The 26,917-nt window shown below is 33.7% G+C and overlaps 1 protein-coding gene across 3 annotated transcripts in view; it reads right to left on the bottom strand.

The window, feature by feature from the left end:
* Positions 1 to 3,928: 3,928 nt before the first annotated feature.
* LOC141483680 (U-scoloptoxin(01)-Tl1a-like) overlaps positions 3,929 to 26,917 on the bottom strand; it is a 48,655-nt gene continuing 25,666 nt past the window's right edge. For 2 of the 3 annotated variants that reach the window (XR_012466223.1, XR_012466222.1), the window contains exons 2-3: positions 23,476 to 23,684; positions 3,929 to 4,220 (exon numbers count right to left, since the gene is read on the bottom strand). Coding sequence is in view for 1 of the 3 variants with exons in the window: in XM_074178478.1 (XP_074034579.1) it covers positions 4,009 to 4,220; positions 23,476 to 23,533 (270 nt within the window). In the remaining 2 variants the exon portion in view is untranslated. Of the gene's footprint in view, positions 4,221 to 23,475; positions 23,685 to 26,917 lie in introns of those variants that run through there. The other variant, XM_074178478.1, reaches the window with a different exon arrangement.

Below are 26,917 nucleotides of genomic sequence, written 5' to 3'. Positions count from 1 at the left end.
GTTCATTGATGGGAAAGTAAAAACCCAAATTTTTTTTCCAGAATATCCGACCTCTCCTAAAAATATTCCTTTTCCAATTAAAATGAAATTTTTATGACTGGGATTGAAATAACTGATCTAAGAATTTGTATGCGTATGATCAAGTAAACGATATAGTGCAACCTACCTAGAACCATCAGTCCACCCCTTCTTCGTAACTATATCGTGAGTTTTGTCCAAATAGAAAATTTGTCGTTGTTCTTGTCTATATTCAGTTCTTTGTACTGAGTATTTGTTACGCAACTCCACTATTCTTCTGCTTGACGTTTGTTTATTATTTCAAATCTCAATCCTAGTTTCTGTATCCAATTCTGAAGAGTTTTGTCACAGCAGCTCACGTTTTGGCCGGAAGTGCTCAATTTGTTCTTTATGATTTCAGGAATCTCATTGCTTTTGTAACAGTCGTACATTGTTTTTTAATGATTTTATTAGATGAACATCTGAAGGTTTTGCTAATCCCGTATCACATCGCGTCTTGAGTTGATAAAGTTTGTTTTTGACTATTTTACGTACAGTTGAGAAGGGAATTTCAGTCATATCTGATGTTGCTTGTAATAGTTTGTTTCCCTCGAAACCAAACTTAAGATGTAGATTCTTAACATACGTTGAAACATACTCTCTGTTTTTCAATATCCAAATGCATCCGAATCTCATTGGCTAGTATCTATTTTTCGCATTGTTCACCATCGCTATTGAAATCACTACACAGGAAAAAGTCTGCGTTGTTATCACATTCGTTATAACTATAAGTACTTGTCCAAGGACAAGATAACAAAAACAACAAACAGATAACAAAAATTTTGAGTAATTATAACTGCACCAATATCGAATTTCAATACTCAAATCGCGATCAGTTTCAGAACTGAACATTGACGCATTCGGCTCGCATTCTATTCGTCACCGTAACATGACTTCGAATTTGATTTTATGACTCTTCAGCCAATCATAAAACTCGGTTAGTAAAATCATCCAATACGAACCGCCAATTCCTCAGTCCACGTGGACTAGTTGGTAGCTGCTTTATTTTTCTGTATTGGCTTTTTTGGCCTTTGAGAGCGCCAACACTTTAAGTATGCACAATATCGGTTACTTCAACTATACTGTCAATAAAACTAGAGTTGTCTCTTCCGCTGACATGAAGTCGTTATTCTTCTTGTAAAGGTATCTAAATTGGTGTTCATGAGGTGATAAAACAATTATTCTATTTCAAAATTTCAGAATACACCATTGAGAATGATAGTGTTTCATATAGAAAACTGCAATACTTCTTCATATATTACATTGTGCATCTTTCCTGTGAATGATGTCGTTTCAATAACATTACGAATGTTTGGAGTGCAAACTGAACGGGAAACACTGGTTTTCATGTGATTATATTTCCATGTGAAAGTATTTGTTTCAAAAATATTTTTTTCCCAGTTTGGATCTGAAAGAAACGTTTGTGAATTATCAATAAAAGTTTTTATTACAGTCACGTTTTTCTTCTTTTCATTGGATGTTTTTCATATTTTGTTAACAGAACAGAATATAAACCTATAAGAATGAAATCGTAGAAAATATAGTAGAGTAAAGTAAATTTCATTCAGGTAAGCATAATCTACAATATGAATTCAAAATTGAAACTAGATAACTTAAGAAACTAGAAGAAAAAAAAAGAACTAACTAAAACTGGAAATTGTCCAGGCTGAGGTACCCAAGCAATGCTTGTGTTGTAGGCAACAACCTGGGTTACGCTAAAAGCACACACACACACCGATTTTGGACAGCCGATTTTATATCGGTCGTCCAAATTCCAATAGTGAACCACATGTGGGTGCGGGACCTGGCGCACACGCCGACCGGTGATCGGCGTCGACCACCGGTAAGTATGTGTGCAAGGTCCCGTTGCCACATGTGGCTCACTATTGGAATTTGGACGACCGGTATGAAATCGGCCGTCCACAATCGGTGAGTGTGCAATTAGCCTTAACGCTAGTTACACACAAACCGATTTTGGACGGCCGACTTTGTACCGGTCGTCCAAATTCCAATAGTGAACCACATGTAGGAACGGGACCTTGCACACACGCCGACCGGTGATCGTCGCCGGTAAAATACTGGTGAGCAGCCGTCCACTGCCACTGTATCGCCGGCAGTACCGGGAAGTAGTGGCGTACATGATTCAATACACTCTTGCATTCTCACCGGTTTTTTACCGACCATTCCAATCTCGAATGCTTGGTGAAATTGTAGTTACTACGCATTAACTTCGTTTTGGTAGTGCGTGCTAATTACGACAACAAAGTAACTGATTGTTTGACCGATAAAAATCCGGTGAGTGTGCAAGCACCCGCTACCAATAAAATATCGGCCGATTTTATACTGGTCGTCCAAAATCGGTGTGTGTGCAACTAGCGTTAGTTACATTGATTATTCACTTAATGAGTGGTGAGTAGAAAGAAGGAAAAAAAACAAAGTTAAATTCATTGTGAGAGAGAATATGGTTATTTATTGTATTTTGTATTTCTTATTATTATTCGAGTTCATATACAGTTTTCAGTTTGTTATAATTTTGATTCACATATTCTTTCAGTTTTGATTTCATTTTACTTTTATAAGGAACGACTCTGATTTCTAAACGGATTAGGTTTAATAGTTTTGGACCAAAGTATGACATAGGTTTCTGTGTATGTTACTCTACAGAGGGGAGCATTTGTTTTCTGCTCAGATTTAGTACGTGTGTTGTAAGTATGAATTATCTGAGTGATGGAGGTATTTTGCATCCATATTAAGCATTGATAGGTATAGAGGTTTCTTACATCAAATAAGCCAGTTTCTTTGTAAAGGTCTTCTCAAAAATTAATTTGATTGTGGTATTTTGCATAACCTCTAGACCATGTAACAATGTTTTACTGAGACCACCGCATATAATGATACAATACCTCAATAAAGATTCAGGAAGTGAGTTGTAAATCGTGAGTATAAGCTGTTTATTATTCAGATTTCTGATTTGATAGAATTCATAAACTAACTCATTGAGTCTCTTAACTGTATTACCAATGTATTCTTCCCATCGCAGGTGATGGTCCACATACACACCCAAATACTTCATGTTGTCTACTTTTTTAATTATTGGACATGAACACTGCATTGGGGTTCGGCATAGATATTCATGAACAGTGAGAGTGTTATTTAAGTGTTGGTCTTGTTTCGTTGTGGTGAATGCAGTGAACTTAGGTTTTCTTCACATTCAGACTCAGGAAGCTTATATTCAACCAAGAAAGTACATATTTGAGCACTATTTCAGCTTTCTCATAGACTTCATCCCAGGAATCCCTTTCAAATGAAAGTGATGTATTGTCTGCGTAAGATATTATTCTGCCATTGATATAGGACCCAGCACTGTCCCCTGAGGCACGCCCATGTTGACCGATAGTGGATCGCTGAGGGTACTGTTTATTTCAACCTTTTGATTTCTATCAGATATATAGTTTTTGAATAAGTCTAAAGTAATACCTCTAACTCCTACAGTTTCTAAACGGTCCAGAAAAATTTGATGGTTGACAGTATCAAAGGCTTTAGCCAGATCCAGAAATACTGCCAAACTTTTTCTTTGTCACTGAAATTTTTCCAAACACTGTTAACCAATTGGAAGACTGCATATTTAGTTGACGTATGTTCTCTCTAACCAATATTTTACAAGAATGTAAGAATAATTGAAAGTATGACCAGAATTACATCACAAATATCCAACAAAGAACCTGTGCTGCTCTCAAGCACCAAAAATCATCCCGAACCGTTTCATGGTGACCTTATAAATTTTCTTGCGTGGCTTATCACAAAATTAGGTGTGAAATAAGTGTAAATTCTATATCTAAAGACATGAAAGTGAAATAAAAGTTTTCAAGAATTCATTACGAATCTGAAGGTGATTACTAATATATTTTACATTGTTTCAATAGTGTGTTTCGATTAAAAATTCAAATTCAATTAAGGAGCTGCAGTTGGCTTTTCAGTCGTGGTGCGTCTAGTTCCACAATTAGCATCCAGTGTACAACGCTTGCGATCTGCATTCCAGTAAGTTCCAGGAGCACAGAGAAATCTAATGGGTATATTGTTGGGTGTACATTCATAGAAAACTGCACATTCCTCTGTATCTCCCAAATATTTTGGATTCGTGCCGGACTCATCACAGGTTCCATCTGAAAGGTAAGAGTTGGTACATGAGTGAACATTATTCTTCAAATTTGAGGAAATAAGGCAATGTATTTTTATGGAAATGTATACCCATGGAATATATATATATATATATATATATATATATATATATATATATATATATATATATATATATATATATATATATATATATATATATATATATGAAATCTAGAAAGGTTAATGCAGTCAGCCTATTGGGCATCGTCAGTACCGGGCAGGCGGTCCTCGATTGAAGACAAAATGAGAAAAAACCAAGAAAGTACTTGATAAAAATAGCTGCGTAAACGCAAGCGAAACATAAGTGGAACCACCTATTGGTGTGACACCCAAGTCAACTTGCCAAGTTTTTATGTCAGTGTTGGTGGTTTGACCAATCAACCGACAACTGCGGTAGCAGAAATTTGGGAAGCTAACCTGAAATGCCATCGGAAAACGAATCCACATGTTTCTAGAAATGATATGAAATCTAGAAAGGTTAATGCAGTCAAGCTGCTGGAAAATAATTCCATGAAAATCAAAAAATAAATAGATAAGTACTCTTTGATCATTCCCATATTGATTTCAATTTAAGAGCCACCGGTATACAGCTGTTTCAGCCTATTGGGCATCGTCAGTACCGGGCAGGCGGTCCTCGATTGAAGACAAAATGAGAAAAAACCAAGAAAGTACTTGATAAAAATAGCTGCGTAAACGCAAGCGAAACATAAGTGGAACCACCACACGGAACAAACCCGAAGAATTATTTCAACATATTCCTGTCCGTGAAAACCTTCGATCTAACATTTCAAACCTTAACGGGGAGAAGAGGTCATATCGAGAAGAAGAAGAACTCAGGTACCAAAACATACAGGTACCAAATTCAGGTAATAACCAACGGTATATATGTAACAGAATCATTATACCCACATAGTAAGAAGTCATCTGAGTAGGGTCAGATGACTCCCGAACACTTAACAAAAATCGCCAGAGGATGACAAATGAGACTTTGTCGAAACGTTGCGAAATTCATTCCCACCGAGGATGACAATACACCACACGGAACAAACCCGAAGAATTATTTCAACATATTCCTGTCCGTGAAAACCTTCGATCTAACATTTCAAACCTTAACGGGGAGAAGAGGTCATATCGAGAAGAAGAAGAACTCAGGTACCAAAACATACAGGTACCAAATTCAGGTAATAACCAACGGTATATATGTAACAGAATCATTATACCCACATAGTAAGAAGTCATCTGAGTAGGGTCAGATGACTCCCGAACACTTAACAAAAATCGCCAGAGGATGACAAATGAGACTTTGTCGAAACGTTGCGAAATTCATTCCCACCGAGAATGACAATACACCACACGGAACAAACCCGATATATATATATATATATATATATATATATATATATATATATGCTTTCGACATATATATTTATATATATGACAGTATATTTTATTTAATTTCATAATTTCGCGCAACTGTAGCATCTGTAGATAAATAAAAAACGCCAAATCGAACCACCAGTAACTAATGAGGCGACACAAGTGGCAATTCTTGGCCATGTTTAGCTTGACCATACTTTGAGCACAAGAAAGTTAGCATTTGTTTCCGGGGTGTCACGAACTAGTATTTGAAAAACCCACATCCTCACAAGAACAAATTAACGCAAGACTTTTCCAGATTAATGGATTGGGGGGCAGGGCAATATCGAATGGCCACCACCGTTAAATTTCTTTCTGTGAGGTCATTTGAAAAGCAGAATTGACTGTACTCCTCCTGCATCTCTCGAAGATTTACGCCAACGACGTACAAATGAATATTGCCAAATCACTTCAGAAATGCTCCACAATGTTCGAGAACGTTTCCAGCAGAATCTCTTTTATTGCATGGAAGCTGGAGGTTCCCATTTTGAGCATATGCTAACATAAGAATGAAGTAAACAACTTCAACTCTGAATTCAATGTGGTTCGTCTAAAAAAAATACACAGTTGTTTAGAGAATTCCAAGATCTTTCAAACGATGTGCGACTCGCCTCCAGTTCCCTAATAAAATTCCTAGGGTTGTTCACCTCTCTGCTCCGAAGTTGAAGTGACGACGCTGTAAATGGGGAAAAAACTCCCCATTAATAGTGTCACCCCCCCTTATCAATATAAATCGACCTGTCTGAGCGTTTCTTAGGATTTGCAAACCTCAAGTCAATAGCTGGGCTGTTACAAAGAAAACTCCTTATTATATATCAAGCTTTCGGTATATTTCACACATTCGTCAGGACAACTACAATATTAAGATTATATATCTTGTAAGAGATATATAAATATGGAAAACTTATTAACATGAGAATAAAATATAAAATGGTTCAAAAACAGAAAAAACATGAAATGATGACAGTTGATCAAAATTTGACTGACAATGTCAAGTGCGAAAATTCTGAATAATACTCGAATTACTAGATCTTTCAATTTCTTTATCATATTTCAGTAGGTATGTGTGAATTTTGCTGAAACTTTCAATATCAGTTATTTTATTCAATAAATGTTCTTCCTGATTGATATGTATCAATTCCAAAAATATTCTTTTAGTTGTATCTATTTCTCTATCTAAAATGTGTGTGTTTTCAAAATTAATTTTATGATCCTCCGAATTAACATGTTCTGTTAATGCACAAGAATTAACATTCCGTCTACAGTCGCTGTACAGTCGCTCAGGAAGTTTAGGACAAATTCAAATAATTTACATCATAAATGATATATCATTTTTCAAAAAGAAAAACCGCCTGTTGTTCCTTGAAGAGGACCATGTAGAAATAACAAATTTTGAGGTTGACATATGATTAATTCGTTCATGTGTAGTCCCAGCCAATGACAAAGCCCGAGTTCTTTTGACATTAGACGTCAAAAGAAATATATGATCCGTAACCCGAACCTTAGCCCTGTTGCCAAATTACTTCGGTGTTGCTTGACTGTGTCTATCACATACTTAGATATGATTACACTTTAGAAAAGTGACATCTAAATGAAAGTTATATATAAAAATGATATCAAGTAAATTAGTGAAATATTTATTATGTAAAATACATCAATATCGAGTGAATTGTGAGAGGAATTATCATAATAAATTTTATGTATTACAAAATATGATGATATCAATCAATACTTATTATCCTATTCTCGATGAAGACAGATTCAAAACCACATAAATTATAAATATTGGTCCAGTCTTTCTTGAGTTCTCTTATTATTATTATTATTATTATCATTATTTTCATTGATGAAATATCATATTTCAATACTCATTATCGTATTCCCGATGAAGACAAATCGGAAAACACAAAAATCATAAAAGTTGGTCCCGCCGTTCATGAGTTATAAGTGGGGTAACTAACACGACTTTGTTTTATATATAGGTACAGATAATATCAATTTCATAAATCCAATCATACAACAAATAAAATGAAGTCATGCATCAGAAAAGTTTTCAATCAAATCGGTTGAGCCATTTTCGAGATTAACGCGTACAAGTTCGCAGAGAAACAGAGCGAGCAGTTACAGGTATAACCTTCATATAAATTTCCAGCAATCCCACAATATACTCGTATATGAGTTTTGCGAAAGCAAAGGAGTCCGAATCATCAACTTTCTGTATCAGAAATATACGTGTGGACTATACAAGACAAGAGCTCCCCAAGCCATGAAACACGCGAACTACGCTCAGGAAACGACCTCATTCGGAAGGAACTCGGGGCTCTTGATAATTTCTGACATATAAATCATATATATATATATATATATATATATATATATATATATATATATATATATATATATATATATATATATATATGACTAAAGTTCATTTCCAAGACTTTTCCTGCTAACTAATGGCTAGTTCCAAGACTTTTGTATAGTTCCAGGACGGTCTTGGAAGAGTTTTATGTTTAATGTAGACTACCGGTACCTCAATGTATAGTTCCAGGACGGTCTTGGAAAAATAAAAGTCTTGGAACCCATGTTACCAATATAAATGACTCATGTGAAGCTGGCGCCGACTTTGTGCAAAAACACATTTTTTGGAGTTCTGGGAATATTTAATAGTTCTGGAGTTCCTGATATAAATATTGAGTAGTTTTAGCAAATTGTGTATTTCAATAAAAAAAAAATTGTGGCGCTTACTTCTCACGGTGCCAACTTTTTCGAAAAACTTTTGGTGGTATTTTTCGATGAAGATGGAATAGTTCTGGAGTTCTTGACCATTTTTGAATATAGCTCTGCAGAAATAAAAAGTTATTAAAGAAGAAAATCAATTTTTGACTTAAGAAAATCATCATTTTGGAAAAAAATTAAGAGATATTTCAGTTCTGATGGGAGTTCTGAGTAGCAATCGGCAAGTTCTATAAAATATGTCAATCAACTTTTATAAAAAAATCGAAACTTCAATTTATTGGCCATCATAAGGTGAAAAATTCTAAAAACCGACGTTTCAAATAATGACAGAAATGAATCTCAGAACAGTTCTGATGGAAGTTCTGAGTAGCATTCGGCTAGTTACACTGAAAATGTCATTGGACTTTTATCGAAAAATCAAAACTTTTCAAATTATTTATGCGAAATTCGAAAAACCAACATTTAGAATGACAGAAAGGAATCTCAGATCATTTCTGATGGGAGTTTTTGAGTAGCAAAACTGTGTTTTTGCAAAAAGTCGGGGCCAGCTTCAGATGATTTATATATAATGTATAATTTCAGATTTTTACAAGCATGTTGATATCAATTTTGTGAGATTACATGTTACCCATGTAAATGAACAAATATGTTTAGTGAGATTATATTTATGAAGCAATATTACAATGAAAAATCACAATCAATCGGTTATGTTGTGAATCGCATTGTCAGTACACCCTTTTTGTGTTTTCACCGGGCCACTATGTGAATTCACATAATTAAATCGCAATCAATTTACTTTGACATCACAAGAACTGTGGTAAAATCCAATATCCTCTAATTTGACAATCACTCTTTATTTTAACTTACCTGAATTTTGAATTTGCATTCTGATAATGAATTCATGTTGTAATATTCATATTAATTCCGATATTATCTGCACTTCAGGCTACTTTTTTTAAGTGATCTCATGTATATATAGCTGACGATTATGAAAAGTCGAGAAAATTCTTATTACTTACTGTGAAAAAACGCGTTTATATTCATAGTATTCATAGTATTATATTCAGTAGTACCGTGCCTATTGATTTTTTTCTTTCCTGCAGACGTTGTCAAGGGCATTTGACAATATTTCTTTATATTTCAGTTGTATGAATTGATTCGAAAGTCCTGAAATGTTTCAAAAGAGATTATTGGCAATTTATCTAGCGGAAATCGCAGTAAAATTGTTATTTGATAAAAATTATTGGAAATTCTTTACATAAACACTGTAAATTTTCAAGATTCGCTCAGAGCCGTACCTTTTCATTGTACTTCTAATTTCGGTGATTTGTTTTTTACAGGAAAACGCATAAATTTAAAAAATAAAGAGACTTAATCGTGAACCAAGTGAGATGTCGTGGTGTGATTTTTTCAACTTATTCAATGTGTACCTTGTATATTCGGAGTATCCATAGATTTATATCTAAGATATAACTTTATCAATGTCCATATCCATCCTGTTTTGGCGAATAAATCTACTGTAACAAAGAAAATATTTTTACATTCACCCGAATGTTATGTTTTGTATATTCAATTTCATCTCAAGTTCAGTAGTCGATGTTACTCATCACCAAAATAAAAAAGTGCACATAAACATGGGACTGTATAATTTTTGAGATACAGGGTGTTAAACATTTTCTAAATGATTTTTTTTTTCAATATAGAAATTTTTTATCACGACACGAGAAAAACTATAGTTTTATTAGTGTTCTGCTAATACTTATTATAGAGAAATTCAATATGACCTAAATAATTGATGAGTGAATGATATCTTTGGAATCCAACTATCAAGCGTTAGCTCATTTTTGCCATAGGATTTTTGTTTCAAAATTTCTCTCATTGCATATGATTGAAATAAATCTGGGCCCGAAATAAGATGTTCTCACCTATACAGGGTGTTAGTGAATAAGTGCGACAAACTTCAGGAGGTGATTCTGTACGAAAAAATTATGACAGTTGTCTCTCTAACTTTTGTCCGCCAATTCTTCGTATTTATAGATAACAGATGTTAAAGTTTTCTTAAAAACTGACTATTCCATTTATTGCTCCGAAACCGGTCGAGATATGCAAATTAAATTTACTGGGCTTCAAGGGGTAGTTATTGCATATTTTCTCACATACAATTGAGAATTTTGTTCATCAGTGGCATGCGTACGGGTAATGATCTCAATTTTTTTCAAGAAAAAATGGTACGTGAGATATTTTAAACCAACAATAATTTTTGAATTCTTTGTTCAATTTTTGACAAAAAATCTCTCTTGCCTTTTTTTCATATGGAGGGCCGTTTTTATGCAAAAAAAAACATCTCAACGCACATTTTTCATGTCTTCAATACACTATCAAGAACTTTTTAATTCAATTACATTAAACCAGAACAACAACAGAAAATAACACTTATAAATAAATAGGTGCATAGCTACAATAAATTTTCAAAATGACCTCTCTCAGACGATAACAAGATTTAACTCTTCGCTTCATTGATTGTCGTATTCGCGTAAATATTCCTAATGTATTTCTTATTGCCTCACAGCCGGCTATAATTGGTTTTCTCAGGCCTAAACCAACGACTTGAGAAAATCCGAATGCAAAAATGTAGAGGATTTAAATCCGGCGATCGAGCAGGCCAATGTTCCGTACTTCCCCTACCTATCCAACGATTTGGATATTCTGTATCTGAGTGAATACGTACATTAATGCTACAATGGGCTGGGCATGAACCATAAGTGCTGTCTCAGCTGTAGAGGGATTTTTTCAAGAAGAACAGGTAACTCTTCCTGTAGAAAATGAAGGTAAGAGTCGCTATATAATCGTCAATTACACCAAGCCATACATTTACTGAAAACTGATGATGAAAATGAGCTTAAAAGATTCCACGTAAATTTTTCTCAGCCCAGAAGTGATATGGAAATTTCATATACACTGTCGTTCAGAATTAGCTTCGTAAGTAAACAAAACGCCATTTGAAAAATTAAGAATTTGAGTAATTTGATGAAGAATCCAGTGGCAAAAAACTACGTGCGGAAAAAAGTCTCTAGCTGGTGGAGCTTGCACACGTTGAATATGAAACGGATACAATTGCTGTTATGTAAGAATTTTGAATATAGTGAAGTTGCTTACATTCAATATGTTGGCAATTTTTCGATTACTTGTTGCAGGTTTTTCTATATACAGAATGCATCTCTGACAATTCCACATTTATATAATTGTTCAGTCTCTCCGATAAAAGAATAATTAATTACTTATTTATATTTATATTATATACCAAACTGGAAGCTTAATAATGAAGAAATGTTAATTTGACATTTCGTTGAGTTATTCGTTTTTGAGAATGTTGACAGTCTCTCAAAGTGTTCTGAGGGAGCAGCCGGTTGACAAAGAAAAAACAATTTCAGAACAATATTAGAATAACAATGACAAATACGCGTGAAGATGTTTTACTCATTTATATAAAAACGGCGCTATATACAAAAAAAAAGGAAAGAGAGAAATTTTTGTCACAAATTGAACGAGTAATTCAGAAATGATTGTTAGTTTGAACTCGTTACCCGTATGCGCGCCAATAATGAACATGAAATTCTCAATTGCATGTTCAGAAAATGCGCAATAACTATCCCTCCAAATTCAATTTGCATATCTTGACCGGTTCTAGAACAATAAATAAATAGTCAGTTTTCGAGTGAAACTTCAACAACCTGTATATCGGATAAAAGTTATATAGCAACATGTCATTATTTTTTCATAGAGAATCACACTCTGGAGTTTATTTAACTTATTCACTAAATACCCTGTCTATGAATGTTTTGACAAATCAGATCCAAAAACGATGATGCCAAGACGTCTAGAGTCGTGAAAAAGTGGAAATTGTAGAAAAATCTCATGGACTATGAATGAAGTGGATTTCCGAAATTCAATCACCTGTTTTTCTGCTGTTGTTTTCATTAGAATCCTCATGACGAATATTATATAATTATTCCAGGGATTCTAATATTAAAGAACAATTTATGCATTTCCTTACGGAAAGGAGTCAATATTGATACCATGTCATAGTTTTTTCACTAATAGACGTCAGGAAATTAAAAAGGTTAATATACTCATAATAATATATTATTTGTATTATCGAATTATTATAATTATTAGTTTTCAGTAATCACTACAATGGTGAAATCGATAACGTCACAAAATCTTTCACGCTGATATCCCTATCAAATAGAAGAAAGGTCTCGGATATATTGTTATTACATAAAATCACGAACAACACCATAGACAACCCTTACGTATTAAATTAAATTCAAATTAATGTTCCTGGTCGGCATTCAAGAAAAACAATGTATTTCACATACCCTTCAAGCAAACAAATTCGTCGCAGAAATTTCTCTTATGTAGAATTGTTCGGAAAACTTTCAATTATCTATCGATATTTTTTATTCATCTCAACAAAAAATTACACATACTCTAAAATATTTTTTCCTACAGTGAATACAACGCTCTCTTATTCCCGAAGTGTGTTTCAAATTATTATTTCAAATAATTTTCATGATATTCTGATATCATTTTGGTATCTCATCTGATCATATGTATATTTTTCTCATTCACTTTGTCACGTATATCGTATATATGTAAACATTCAGCACCAACGCTTCCACAACATAGGTGTGTGTCTAGGTTTTTTATGTATTCTAAGGAACCGAAAATGAAGCAGTCTTCTCGCAATTGTGGTATTATTAACATCAAAACAAACTTATTTCTTCACAATGAAAATGTCAACATTATATGTTACAAAATCATTGAAATATTTTTGTGTATACTTTAGTGGACTCTTTGTCTGGTTGTATCTGAATTGCAATAAACTGAATAAATAAATAATTTTCTTATTAGTCAATGGGCTATGCTTGAAGACTGGCAGTAAACAAATCTAAAGCAAATGGAACTTCAAACGTTCAAGCCAGTCTCTATATACCTACACAGTAGGTTTAACGGACTGACGCCTATCAGAAAACAACTACTCCCCTGGCTAATACCACGAAGGGCGTTGGATTATATCAGACAGGCGTCAGTGCAGGAATCTTCACAGAAAATGTCCTGCATATGCAATTGGCAATACAACTGAAAGAGTCGACCTTCAATTATGGAACGGGCACACTTGCAGACCGGTTTCGGGCTTATTAGCCACTCATCAGTGCAAGATAGTGACCATCATCGACCTAAAGTCGATGACTGGCTTGAACGTTTGAAGTTCCATTTGCTTTAGATTTGTTTACTGCCAGTCTTCAAGCATAGCCCATTGACTAATAAGAAAGTTTTTATTCCTTATTTAGAGGAATCGGGCAAATTACGGATGTGCAGTTGGTTAGTACCTCGTCCACTAGATGGAGTGACATTTTTGATGTTCGCTCCAACTTCGGAAGAGGAATGAAATACTCTGAAAGAATTCCGATTTTCAATTGTGGAATATCATTGACTTTAGGTCGATGATGGTCACTATCTTGCACTGATGAGTGGCTAATAAGCCCGAAACCGGTCTGCAAGTGTGCCCGTTCCATAATTGAAGGTCGACTTTTTCAGTTGTATTGCCAATTGCATATGCAGGACATTTTCTGTGAAGATTCCTGCACTGACGCCTGTCTGATATAATCCAACGCTCTTCGTGGTATTAGCCAGGGGAGTAGTTGTTTTCTGATAGGCGTCAGTCCATTAAACCTACTGTGTAGGTATATAGAGACTGGCTTGAACGTTTGAAGTTCCATTTGCTTTAGAAATAAATAATTTTCAAAGTTCCCAGGAGGTTCCAATTATATACTGAATGGTGTAGATGGTGAAAATAAAAATATTTCTCACAATTTTTTATTACATAATTTGAAAATAGCATGTGTCCATATGTGGTTGTCTAGTTGGAATCGAATAAATAAATAAAATAAGGACTTTTTCTTCATATATTCAATTGTTAGACTGAAAAGGAAGAACTCTCACAAAAACTTGAAATTCGATTTTATTCCATTCATTATATACTTATTTGTTTTATTGTTACAATCATTTGTTGTTGCATGTCCCGGAATTCTTGGGGGAACATTCCAAATATTTGAAATAGTATTTTTTTCACCAAACTTTCATTAAAAAACTCTTGCAAAAAATAAAATGAAACTTTAATTCTTTCAAAACAAATTACAATTCTATTGAAACAGATTATCAGAAAGTATCAGGTGAGCCTGCAGAAAATTATCAGTTTGAAAAAGATAATTTTTTTTTTGTTTTTTTTTTCAGTTGGTTGTGAATCCAAGTTTTAATTTGTGGGGAAGTTCGTTTCTGAAGGGCTGGCGTTTCTTTGATAACCAACTGGATAGTTTTCAGTGACGGTAACACCTCCTTTTGTAAGTTTTCGCTAAATATCCGGAAAATTGCTTCCTTTTCCTCTTCCGTCCACCTTACTTTTTTTGTGAATCCATATCTCTCTGTAGCTGAAATGATAAAAATATAATTATATCACTCGTTACTGAATTTTCAGATACACAAGGTGATTTAATTTTTATGAAAATTACTTCGGATTGGAACATGGAGAAATAACTAGTTTTTCCAATAAATCACACCTTTGAAGGGCTTCCAAGATCTGAATTTCATTTCTTTCCAAATGGATGGCTACGGAAGATACGGAAGTAATTGTCTACCGAATATCTCAGGTAATGTATGAGATAGGCTTGTGAAATTTGTAGCGTCGATTAAATGATATAAGAGCTGGAATTCAAGCATATTGACCGGAAGTAACGTCAAACATGGTAGAAAATCATAATTAAGAAAAAGAGAATTGAAACTTTAGTTGGTTACAAATAAAAGTGGTAAAAAATGAAAGTTTCAATTCTCTTTTGCTTCAATAAGAAACAATAATCATTGATTTTCACAGCCATGAAAGCAAAATGAACACTAAAAATTCAATAGTTGGCCACGGAAAAGGTACGTCACTTAATAACAGTTGCTACTACTGTTATAATTAATTTAAAGCCGTCAAAAATGAAGATTGGAAAAATTGGAAAAAAAATCGATACTCTGTAAGTCCAAAACTGAAATAGGAACATACTACTCTTTCTTGCCTGTACTATTCAGCAGAATCATCCTAATGATATAATGAAAAGTAATTTTTTGAAATGGAATATAAAAAAATCCAATTATCACTCTTCAAATAACAAGAAACAGATTCATTGCTTTGAGTAAAATAATATTTAAAATAATGTGGAGTAATAAATAACACGTACTTGTGATACACTGTTTGAGTATCCTTTGGAGTATCAATAAATATTACTGGAGTTCTATCCCAACACCAAACCGTTATTTTCAACGCGTAACACTTCGACACTTGTTTCAATCACCAAGTGATCATCTTCAAGAGAAATATTAAACTAAGCTTAATCTTCCTCTTGAAGATGATCACTTGGTGATTGAAACACGTGTCGAGGTGTTAAAAATAACAGTTTGGTGTTGGGAAAAAACTCCAGTAATATTCAAAATTTGATTGGGTAATTTCATCCAATAGGAACACATTTTGACATGAGTCATTTTATAATCGATACATAAAATTCTTATTTATACTGTAATAATTATAACACAAATCATGAAATTGATAATATTATTTCGGAATGCTAGTGGGGAAACAGTATCACTACTTTTAGTCGATTTTTTTCCTGACGTTTTGCTGGCGCGAGTGGCCAGTTTCGTCTTGAATTGGTCTCCGATGACTGGGTATTCCGACTGCGTAAAGCGTTTTTATGTGGATTCAGGTAGTTTGGATTGCTAATTACTAAATCTGTATTCAGTGAATTTTCATTAACATTCGTTCTACCTGCCGTTCTCCCTGACGTCATGATATTTGCCACTTTCTTACAATGGGATTCCATATTTGTTTGAGGTTCACAGCTTCTCTTTTTCTGTTGAAATTATCCGTGTGTTTGTGGATCTCTATTGCTTCCCGTACCAGTTGGTTATGGTCTCCCTAGTTGGGGGCAGAGAATTTCGCTTTTACAACTGATTTCTGTGATTTACCTCACTGAGTGCCTCTTGCGCCACAGCCGACTTGTCCGTTCAGCCTAGTCTGCAGTTCTTTTCATGCTTTTTCAGCCTTGGTTCCATGGATCTTTTGGTGTTACCAATGTATACCTTTCCACAAGTGGAAAGTGCGATATACCCCTGCAGCTGACAGTGGGTCTCTTTTGTCTTTTGACGACCTGATGATTTGTTGTAATTTCTTGGTGGGTTCGAAAACTGTTTTAAGAGTTTTTGACCTATGCCTGTGAGCCTAGGGATATTTGGTAAACACTGGCAACTATCTGAGACTTCTTCCTTTTTTACATCATGGAACTCTTCAGTTTCATGTCCTTGTTGATCTCGGGTACACTGTATCTGCTTGCACTATCGAACCACCATCCCAGCCAGAAGAGAGGAGGGATCTCTACTCTAACAGAACTTGCTGGAAGAATATGTAAACCAGAGCATTGTAGAGAATAATGATATTAAAAAAAATTGAATCGAAAGAAACATAATGACATGAAGGAATGAATAACATGTACCAATGGAGGGGGATATAATTTATTTCACATTTGCTTCAAAAACATCACAAAGTAGAAAGGATATGTTTTATTTTCTTCTTAAACACCCCAATGGGTGTTGAGAATAGGTCATTTTTTTCGCATATCTGATTGAACATTTTGCACATCGAATGAATTAGAGATTACAATAGTATGTTCGTTCTTGGAGTAGGTAAATAAAAACAAGGTGAACTACTGTTCAAACGAGGTATGTTGAAGTTTAGTTGAGACAATAACTCAATAACTCTGGACAATCGATCAGGTAGTTTGTGAGTTTATAGATAAATACGCGAGAGTGGTAAGCTCTCCGATTCATCAAAGATAATGGCGAAAATCTGTTCAATAATAAGTTATTATCTGAACCATGTTCTCGATAAATTTCATCTATATATAATATACTTCATGAATTTCCGTTGAATTGATTCGAGTATATAAATATGATTTAAGTAAATAGAAAACCAAATCAGCAGCCATATTCTAAACGTTTTCTTACATATGAGATAAAGAAAGCAATGAGACTATCTTCATTTTTAAAATCTTTGCAGTTTCTGAAAATCATGCCAAGCATTTTTTTCGCTGCTGATGCAGTTTTGATAATGTGTGATGAGAAGCTCAATTTGGAGTCAAAGTTAATACCAAGATTTTTGTTATATCACACCGATCCAAAAAAAGTGATTTATGAAGTAAGTGTATTCCACTGGTTTGCTTTTCAAAGTATAGGTAGTGTAATGGCATTTCTGTATATTTAGGAGAAATTTTTTTATTTCACCACAAAATGCTAGACGGTCAATATCATTTTGGAGTATAGTCACTTTGAGATTCAATGACTCTAAATACTTTCAAATCATCAGCAAATAAAAGAATGCTACTTGTTATATTATCGGCAATGTCATTCACAAATAATTAAAAGAGAAAAGGGGCTAAATTGTTCCCCTGGGGTGCCTCACTGGTAGAAATGAGAAATTGTGATTTATGACCATGGTAGTCAACATATTACCGACCGATTACTAAGGTATGATTGAAAGAAGTTCAGTAGGTCAGTATCAAAGCCAAGAATATGTAATTTAGATATCATTATTTTATGGTCCAATTTGTCAAAGGCCTTTCAAAAATCTGTATATATGGTATCGACTGATTATGTATAGCACTGCTAATAATTTGTGTGAAGGACATCAAATTGGTGATGGTTGATCTCTTAAATATGAAGCCGTGTTGCTCAAGTGATATTTTATTTTTACATTCGGAAATACCCTATTACAGATTGAGATTTTAAAAGCCTTTGCAAAGTTCGATAATAATGTGATGGGACGATAGTTTCTTATTTGATTGATAGCTCCAGATTTGAAAATTGGGCATATTTTTGAGGTTTTCCGAACATCGGGAAATGTACATGTTTTTAATTATCTGTTATATTTTGTTTGGAGAGGTTTTGCAAACACATAAGAATAATCTTTTACAAAAAAGCTATTGAAGTTATTATGGCCACGGGTATGTTTACATTAAAGTTTTTTCAGGGCAGTCTGACCTTCGTCTTCATTTAATTTCTCAAGTAATATTGTTGGTGTGTTCGAGGGTAGTGTATCATCATCCATAGTGTTATTATCAATTGGGATAGTATAAACACTGCTAAAGTGATCTGCAAATCCATTTAGATTACTTGAGAGGTTCTTACATTCTACGTCATCCACATAAAGTATTCCATTAATCCTAGATGTCCCTTTTTCACTTTGAATAAATGATCAGAACTCTGAGAGATGGGATCAGATTTGATAGCTTTCTCGGATTTGTCTATATATTGTCTGTAGGATTTTTAACATTAGTTTCAATAGATTTTCTCAGTGCCACAAATTGTTCTCTTAATTCATTTGAGTTAGATTTTTTTAGTTTTTTGAAAATTCTATTCTTTACTTTTATTTCTTTTATAGTCTCTTTACTAAACCAAGGTGGGTATTTTCTAACAAAATTTTGAGTTTTTAGTACGTATACGTCAAGAATGGATCAAGTCATTTTGTGGAATTTGGACACAGCTTTATTGACATCAGAATAGGTTTCCAAGAAGTTCCAATTCATATCGAGAAGATGAGAGTATATGAGGGGAAAATTAACTTTTTTTAAATTGTAACTGACCGATTCAACATTATATTGTATTACTGATGTTTGTGGAAATTCCAGTGATATCCGGAGATTATCATCAAAAATCATTGGTAGCTGATCACGGGTGATACGGTATTCCATATTGGAAAATACTAAGTCTAATAAACGCTCAGATGTGTTCACTATATAATTGAACTGTTTTATTTCGTAAAAGCTCATTTTTTGCTGTTAGTTAATGAAGTTAATGTTGTCAATATACATTACATCCGCTCGATTTACAAAGTTTGGTTGATTGAAATCGTCCATCACCAATATATTATTTTCATAGATGCATTCAAGTGTCTCTAGTGTTTCCAATAGATTTTGAATTGGGTGGGATGTAAGTTACAAAAGTATAGAAAAGATTATGTTTGAGTATTATCTTACAGCAAACCAAGTCAAAGCTAGCGAAATTGTCACGATATGATGAAAGATCGATTTCTGCAGTCGAGCAGTCACTCCGCACTCCCAAAAGTATTCAGAGGCAACGACTGAGGTAAAGAATTCCTGGGTTTTGTTGTTTAGTCCACGAACATTTTGATAATAACAGAGTAGATTTGACAAGCTTCTCTGTTTGACAAATCTAAGGGTATTTTGTTATTTTGGGTTCTCCATTCACATATTTTATCCTTAGGTTAGTTTCGCCACTTTTCGTACGCTCAGTTAGTTGGTTTTTCAGATCTTTATACTGCTTCATTTGAAGGGACGTTTTATCAGTTGGTACAACAATGTCATTGAAACTGGCCTGTTGCTTTAATATTGTCGTGTTTCGAATAATTTGATTGGCTTCTTCCTGTGTATTGAATATTATCTTTATCAGTATGTGTCTCCGAGACCCTTCTGTGAGACACCCGATTCGATATAGTCTAAAATTATTTTCAGTGACATTTTGTTTTATTGTTTTCATGATTTTTAGTGTATTTTTTTAATCTCATTTCCATTTTCTTCAGATTCTGGTAGCCCAAATATCATGACATTCTTTATGCGGATTTCTCTTTCAGCTACTTCAGCTATTATTTCATTCATTGAGAAGTTCTCATTGTGTTGAGCAGTGGTCGGTTTGCTGAATTGGGAAAGTTTTAGTTCTTCAATCTCCCTCAAAGCCTGGAGGGTTTCTAAGGTGGCTGATATTTGTTGCATACCCATTTTACAGCCTTTACAAAAAAGTTTTAAAACACTGCCTGATTTGAGTTGCAGACATTTGATCTCAATGGCTGTGAGCCGCGAGCAGCCTATCTCGTGAAACGGCTGTTTGTAAGAGTTAACAGTCATATGAGACCTCATATTGTCATGATGACATATCATTAGTACATTAGTACATATATGTACTACGTGAGTACAGACATTGTATACATGGTAAATTAAAGATTTTTCTCAAGTTTGAATCTGTTGCCTGTTCATTTGATATTTCATACCTCTTTGATGTATTTTATTCAAAATCAAAGACAATGTTTCATATGCAACAATATTTTCCATATAGAACGAATGGAAAAATTAGATGGAGTTAATAATGAAGAAGAACAGGAGATTGCTAATCAACAAAAGAAGAGTCAGAACTATCAGATATTCCCATTGAGAATTTCACAAGGCTCTGCCTGAATCGTAATAGAGCAGTATTGAAAGAGATAACTGCTTTGGAAGATGATTGGACGTTTCTCAAAACTCAATCTGAATCGGTTGACTCTGAAATGCCCAGTCAATGTTTGTGTTTTGAAAACCATTAATATCAGAGATAATGCTAGGTCTTGCAAACATCACTTGGATGAGAACGGTTTTTTACTTAGACTAATTCTTTCTGGGATGCAGTTTAATTTTCGATCATGTAGAATGAAAAAATACAAGAACTTAGGAATGTACAGAACATGCCCCAATGGGATTACCAGGACCAAGAGAGTTTATCAGATGGAGAATTCAAATCGATGATTCCAATGAATGAGGATCAGTTCCGAAATATCTTTAGCTACTGAGTTTCTGTACTAGTAGAAGGTGGAGACAGATATATTTATAAAAAAGATTTTAAACAACGGCTGTTCGAGGATTTTTTGAAGTCATTTTCTAATATTTTCCAAATCTACCATATATCCCTAGATTCACAGACAGAATTGGAAAACTCTTGATGAAACACAACAACAAAACGGTTTTCAAATTCACCAAGAAGATATAACTGAACCTCAAGTCGCCTAAAAACAAAAGAGACCCACTATCAGCAGCAGGAGTATATCCCATACCGTGCACTTGTGGGAAGGTATATATCGGTACCACTATATATTGGGTACAAGGCTGAACGAGCATGGAGCATGGCAAGTTGGCTGTGGCGGAACACGCACTCAGTGGGGGTAACCACAGGATTCTATTTGAAAACTCGAAACTAATTACCCCCAACCAGGAATACCAAAGCCAACTGGTACGGGAGGCAATAGAGATCCCACTAACACACAGATAATTTCAACAGAAAAGAGGAAGATGTGATCCTCAACTGAATATGGAAACACCTTCTAAGAAGTTCAAGCATAGTAAACATCGTGACGCCAGATAAAACGAATGTTGATGAAAATTCACTGAATCCAGGTATAGTAAATAGCAACCCAAACTACTTGAATCCATATGAATATGCTCTACGCAGTCGGAATACCTAGTCATCGAAGTCAAAATCAAGATGTATGAGTCTCTGAAGAAGCTACCCATTCGCGCCAGCGGAAGGGCAGGAAGAGTCTTCAAAAAACGTAGGCCTTCAAACCCGATTAGAAGTAGTGATACTGAAAACCTCGGCCGAAAAAGTCTTAACCATTTTGTCTAGTAGGGAAATCATGTCTCTAGTCGTGTATGAAATGAAATTTGATCCGATGTAGAACTCAAGATGTAATTAGAGTAAAACCGAAAACAACGAAGAGAAACACGGAATATAAATTGAAGCAAGGATTTCGTATAGGTGGTACGAAGTATCTAGTGTTCGTTCCTCGTACTTGACCTCTGTTTTTGATTAACTAAAGGAAGATTTTTCAATTTTCTCCGTATTTCTAATAGTGCATTGAAGAAATTGATCACAAATATGAATTCTGGGAATTATTAAAAATTATTAATTTTTTCCCAAGTCCATTTGACAAACATTAAAACACATCAAAATAAGTAAATAAGTAAAAATATTGAATCATTGATGTTACTTTTCATTTCAAAAAGTATCAGTAATTCCCAACAATGCAACAGTCCATCTACATTTTATATCGTTATCTATTTTTCATAGACAATTTGAAAGGAGGTCCTGGTATTATACGGTTTATACAAAAATTGATATATAAAAAAGGCGGATATGAGTATATCCATTTTGTGAATAGCATCTGTTAAGTGAACTCATATATCACAAAAAAAACCTATATACACTTTGGTATAAATATTTTCTCAAATGTACAAAATGTCCCTGTACTCGCTGTTAGTCATATATATATATATATATATATATATATATATATATATATATATATATATATATATATATATATATATATATATATATATATATATATATATATATATATAACTTTTTTCAACTAGTCTAGTTGAAAAAACCAGACATCACCAGAAGATGGCAAATGAAAATAATCCTTATGGGGTTAAAATACACAGAATACACAGAACACGGAGCGAAACCCGAGAAAACAGCTCATCATATATATATATAATCTAGAAAGGTTAATGCAGCCAAGCTGCTGGAAAATAATTCCATGAAAATAAAAAAATTAATAGATAAGTACTCTTTGATCATTCCCATATTGATTTCAATATAAGTGCCACCGGTATACAGCTGTTATGATCTCCTACCACGTAGTAACGGCTACATCCATCAATTAACCCCATCAAAACATTACCTGAAAACTTTATACTTATTCGTAAAAAGTCGTGAATATCTTCCACTTCAAATGAAAATGATAAATGGCAGAGTAATTACTTTTGTACATTTGCAACCAAAATTCTAAGTGATAGAAAAAATTTCAAACTTGTTACACTATGTTCTGAATAATGAAATTTTTAGTGAAGTTCTAAATAATGAATTTATCTATACAATGAATAAACATTTATAGAACGAACTTTGTCTTAGTTTCAGAATATGTAAAATGGAATAGTTTTTTAGAAAAATGTAATTTGGCGGGGAAAAGAGTGTTTGAACATAGTTTGGAAAAACTAATTTTATAATATCTACCTATTACTCACGATTTACTTGAACGGAAAAAGTATATACAGATGGAAGAATTCAATTAAAAATTCAATCCATTAATTTTTGTTATTTTCAATAAACAGAAATATGAGAGAATATTTGAAATATTAGAAAAGATAATTGAACGTATCTTACCTGGAACAGCCACGACGTAGACCACTGTAATGAGAAGTACGACGATTGCGATTTTCATTCTACCCTTTTGTAGTTCTGATGAGTAAGAAAATTGAAGCTGACCTGTAGATTGATTTCAGAATTGAATTTTGATCGAATTTATATATCTAACCATATCAAAACTATCAATCAGCACTTACCCAATATTGCTGATAATGAATAAAAGCTGGCTGAAACAAATAACTGATAATTTTTCTTCATTACTTTTAGATTTAATTCAGGTGTATTTCTTTCAACATATTTGAAATATCACTATACATTTATTGAAATAAAAATGTTTGGCTTTATATTTTCATCATGCATCTTTCATCAATATATTCCTAATTTGATTCCCAAACCACCCAATATTTTCTGAGGCATCACAGATATCAGAATTTCTACAAAAACAACAGAACGATTTCTTGTCTCTATTCTATAATGAAAACACCCCTTGGCAATAAAAAAATCTCATGTTATATGTTCATCTTGCCATTATTTTTATACGAGTATAATTGAGACGACTCGTAATCTTTCATCACGAAGTATCCCACACAAAAGTGACTGCAGGCTTGACATACGGTCTTGTGGATTAGCAGAGTACGTTTTTCTTGAAGGACTATGGATATTACAAAAATTATAGCTATTGAAAATTGTGAGCTTGTTTCTTGTCACAAACTAAATTGAAATGAAAACCAGATAATAATAAATTTTAAGACCAAATACGAAATTCTTTCAATCAATACTGAACGTACATATAGAAACATGTTCAAATCATTTTCTTGGGTGCTGTGACAACATATTCTATTTTAGATTTTCTTTTGACATATTCCGTCTGTCAAATTTCATAATCTCTGCAAATGCTAGGACAACTCCCAGATATCGCGCGCTCCTCTGGGCTTCAACGCAGTTACCCTTGAATTGCAACTTCCCGAAGATCTTTAGACTCGTAAATTTCTTCGTGGAGTTAACGAGTTCCGTCTTTTTTGTTCTATTCAGAATTTTATTTTTCTCGAAATACGGCACGATCAACCTGTCGAGGTTCTCTCTCTCTCTCTATGATAATGACTTTTGCTACCATTGAGGTGTATTAAGCCATGTCGATCGTGGAACTACAACGTTGTCCGGTATGCACCATGCTGTAATCCGAGTTATTTTTCCATCTATTTGCGTTTGTCTTCTTTATCTAGTAACAGTATATTGTGCTATAATTAGTTAGTAGGTAAAAGTTTAGCATGCAAGAGGTAGGGTTGTGAATGATATAGGAATATGTATAGGGGTATTAAAGAAGATACTAGTTATATCAGGTCATCTCTGCGTTAGTTTTAATTACAATTTAAGACTGTTGTAATCAATGTATTTAATAAGTAATTTTAAAATTTTTATATTAAGATTGCTTAGAACAATTTGAATGGTTAGTGGAGCTTGGACTCCATTTTCTATAGTTTGATTATATAAGTCAAAATTCGGGACAGCGTTGATTGGACATTCAAAAAATATATGATTTAAAGTTTCTATTTTTCCACATTCACAATATGGATTATCGATACAGTTAAGTTTGTATAGATGTTCTCTCGTGGTACAATGTCCTGTTTTCATTCTAATTATTGTAGTAATATGTCGTCTATCCATTTTTGGGAATTTTAAATACCATACTTCATTAGGATATTCAGAGTGAATATTTTGGTAATTTTTTCCTTTAAGTACAATGTCTTTTGCCCATTGTTTTCTAAATGAATTCCAGATATTATTTTTAAAAATTGGTAATAGAGAATGTTTATCTAATTTGATATTCAGAGGAACATTAAGAATTGTGCCAACTTTAGCCAACTTATCAGCTTTCTCATTTCCGTCAATGTTTGAATGCCCTGGAATCCACGCAAACTCGAATTCAGTGTCATTCAATCCGGCCAACTGCCTAGTTTGTTTAATTTTAATTGTGATGTAATCTGCTTTTGCACTTAGTTTCATGTTACCGATTCTTTCCAGTGCACTTTTAGAGTCACTTAAGATAAGGTTTTTTTTTAAATCATTTTCTAGACACATCATGGTCTAATCAATATACTCCCGAATTCTAGATGAGACTTTACAATTGCATTGAATGCCATGAGCATACTTTTAGGATCTGCACCCCACCAGGTTTTGCAGAAACTTTTAATGATGTTTAGTCCTTCTTGTGCTCTCTTGATGATGTAATCAATGTGTAAATCCCATTTTAGATTCTGTGTGAGTATTATTCCCAGATATTTTATTACATTTTTGTTTATTAGTTTTTCTCCCACGATAGTTACATTCAAAGAAGCTTCCGTTTTTTTATTTGGGTGAAATAGAATAGTTTCGCATTTGGATATTGCTAGTTCAAGTTCATGTACTTCCATCCACTCTTTTACTTTGCCCAGGATGTGGTTAATTTTATTTTCAATGCCTTTAGGGCATTGCCCTTTAACTAAAATCACTATATCGTCGGCATATGTTAGAATTTGGCTATTAAGGGGTAGTGTGATGTCGAATATAGATTTAGTATATATATATTAAATAAAGTAGGACTGAGTGGAGATCCCTGTGGTAATCCTTTAGTATCCATCATAGGTCCATTTATTTGTTCATTATTATCCGATACATAGTTATTCCTGTTATTCAGTATACCAAAAATAAAGTTAGCTAGATGTATTGGGATTCTATATTGTAATAGGTATTTATGTAGTTTTTATATGTGTACGTTATCGTAAGCTTCTTTAATATCCAGAAATACTACCCAGACAATTTCTTTCATACCGAATGCAACCTGTATGTAGGATACAAGGTAGGTTATACTATCCATTATCCCTTCTCCCTTTCTGAATCCAAACTGAAACATTGATAATATGTTATGGTGTTCTATATGCCATTCTATTCTGTTCTTTACCATTTTTTCTAGTATCTTTAACAAACATGAAGCTTTAGCAATTGGTCTATAGTGTCACCTCACAAACCACAAGAGGGGACTAAATCATCTGTCGGTAACAAATAAGACAGATGGGTATCCGCGGCTAAGCTAAACAGTGGAGACGGGAGTGGGTTAAACAACTTAGCAAATTTCAAATAGATCTTAATGGGCGCCAGGTAAATTTAATCCTCCAGATACCCTAAGTAACTCACAATATCAATAACTTACCAATTAATATTGGAAATAAAAGATAAAAATCCCCAATATGATTTATTCAGTAATCCTAACTTACATGGATTAACCAACAACGCTTCTAAGACAACAATGCAATATTCACACTACTACGCGATGTTCAAATGTCCATACAAGAGCGCGGTGTATATACCACGAATTCAATCAGCCATAAATTACGGTAGTAACGACGCTAAAAAAACTACAATACGTCGAGTAAAACTACCACGAAAATTGAGTAGGTGAAATCGTAAATACTAGTATCGGATG

Source organism: Leptinotarsa decemlineata, unplaced genomic scaffold (genome assembly GCF_025532065.1).
Source record: "Leptinotarsa decemlineata unplaced genomic scaffold, Ldec_3_MD MMD2_tig00003798_RagTag_RagTag, whole genome shotgun sequence".
NCBI lineage: Eukaryota > Metazoa > Arthropoda > Insecta > Coleoptera > Chrysomelidae > Leptinotarsa > Leptinotarsa decemlineata.
This window is presented reverse-complemented; position numbering and strand designations above follow the sequence as displayed.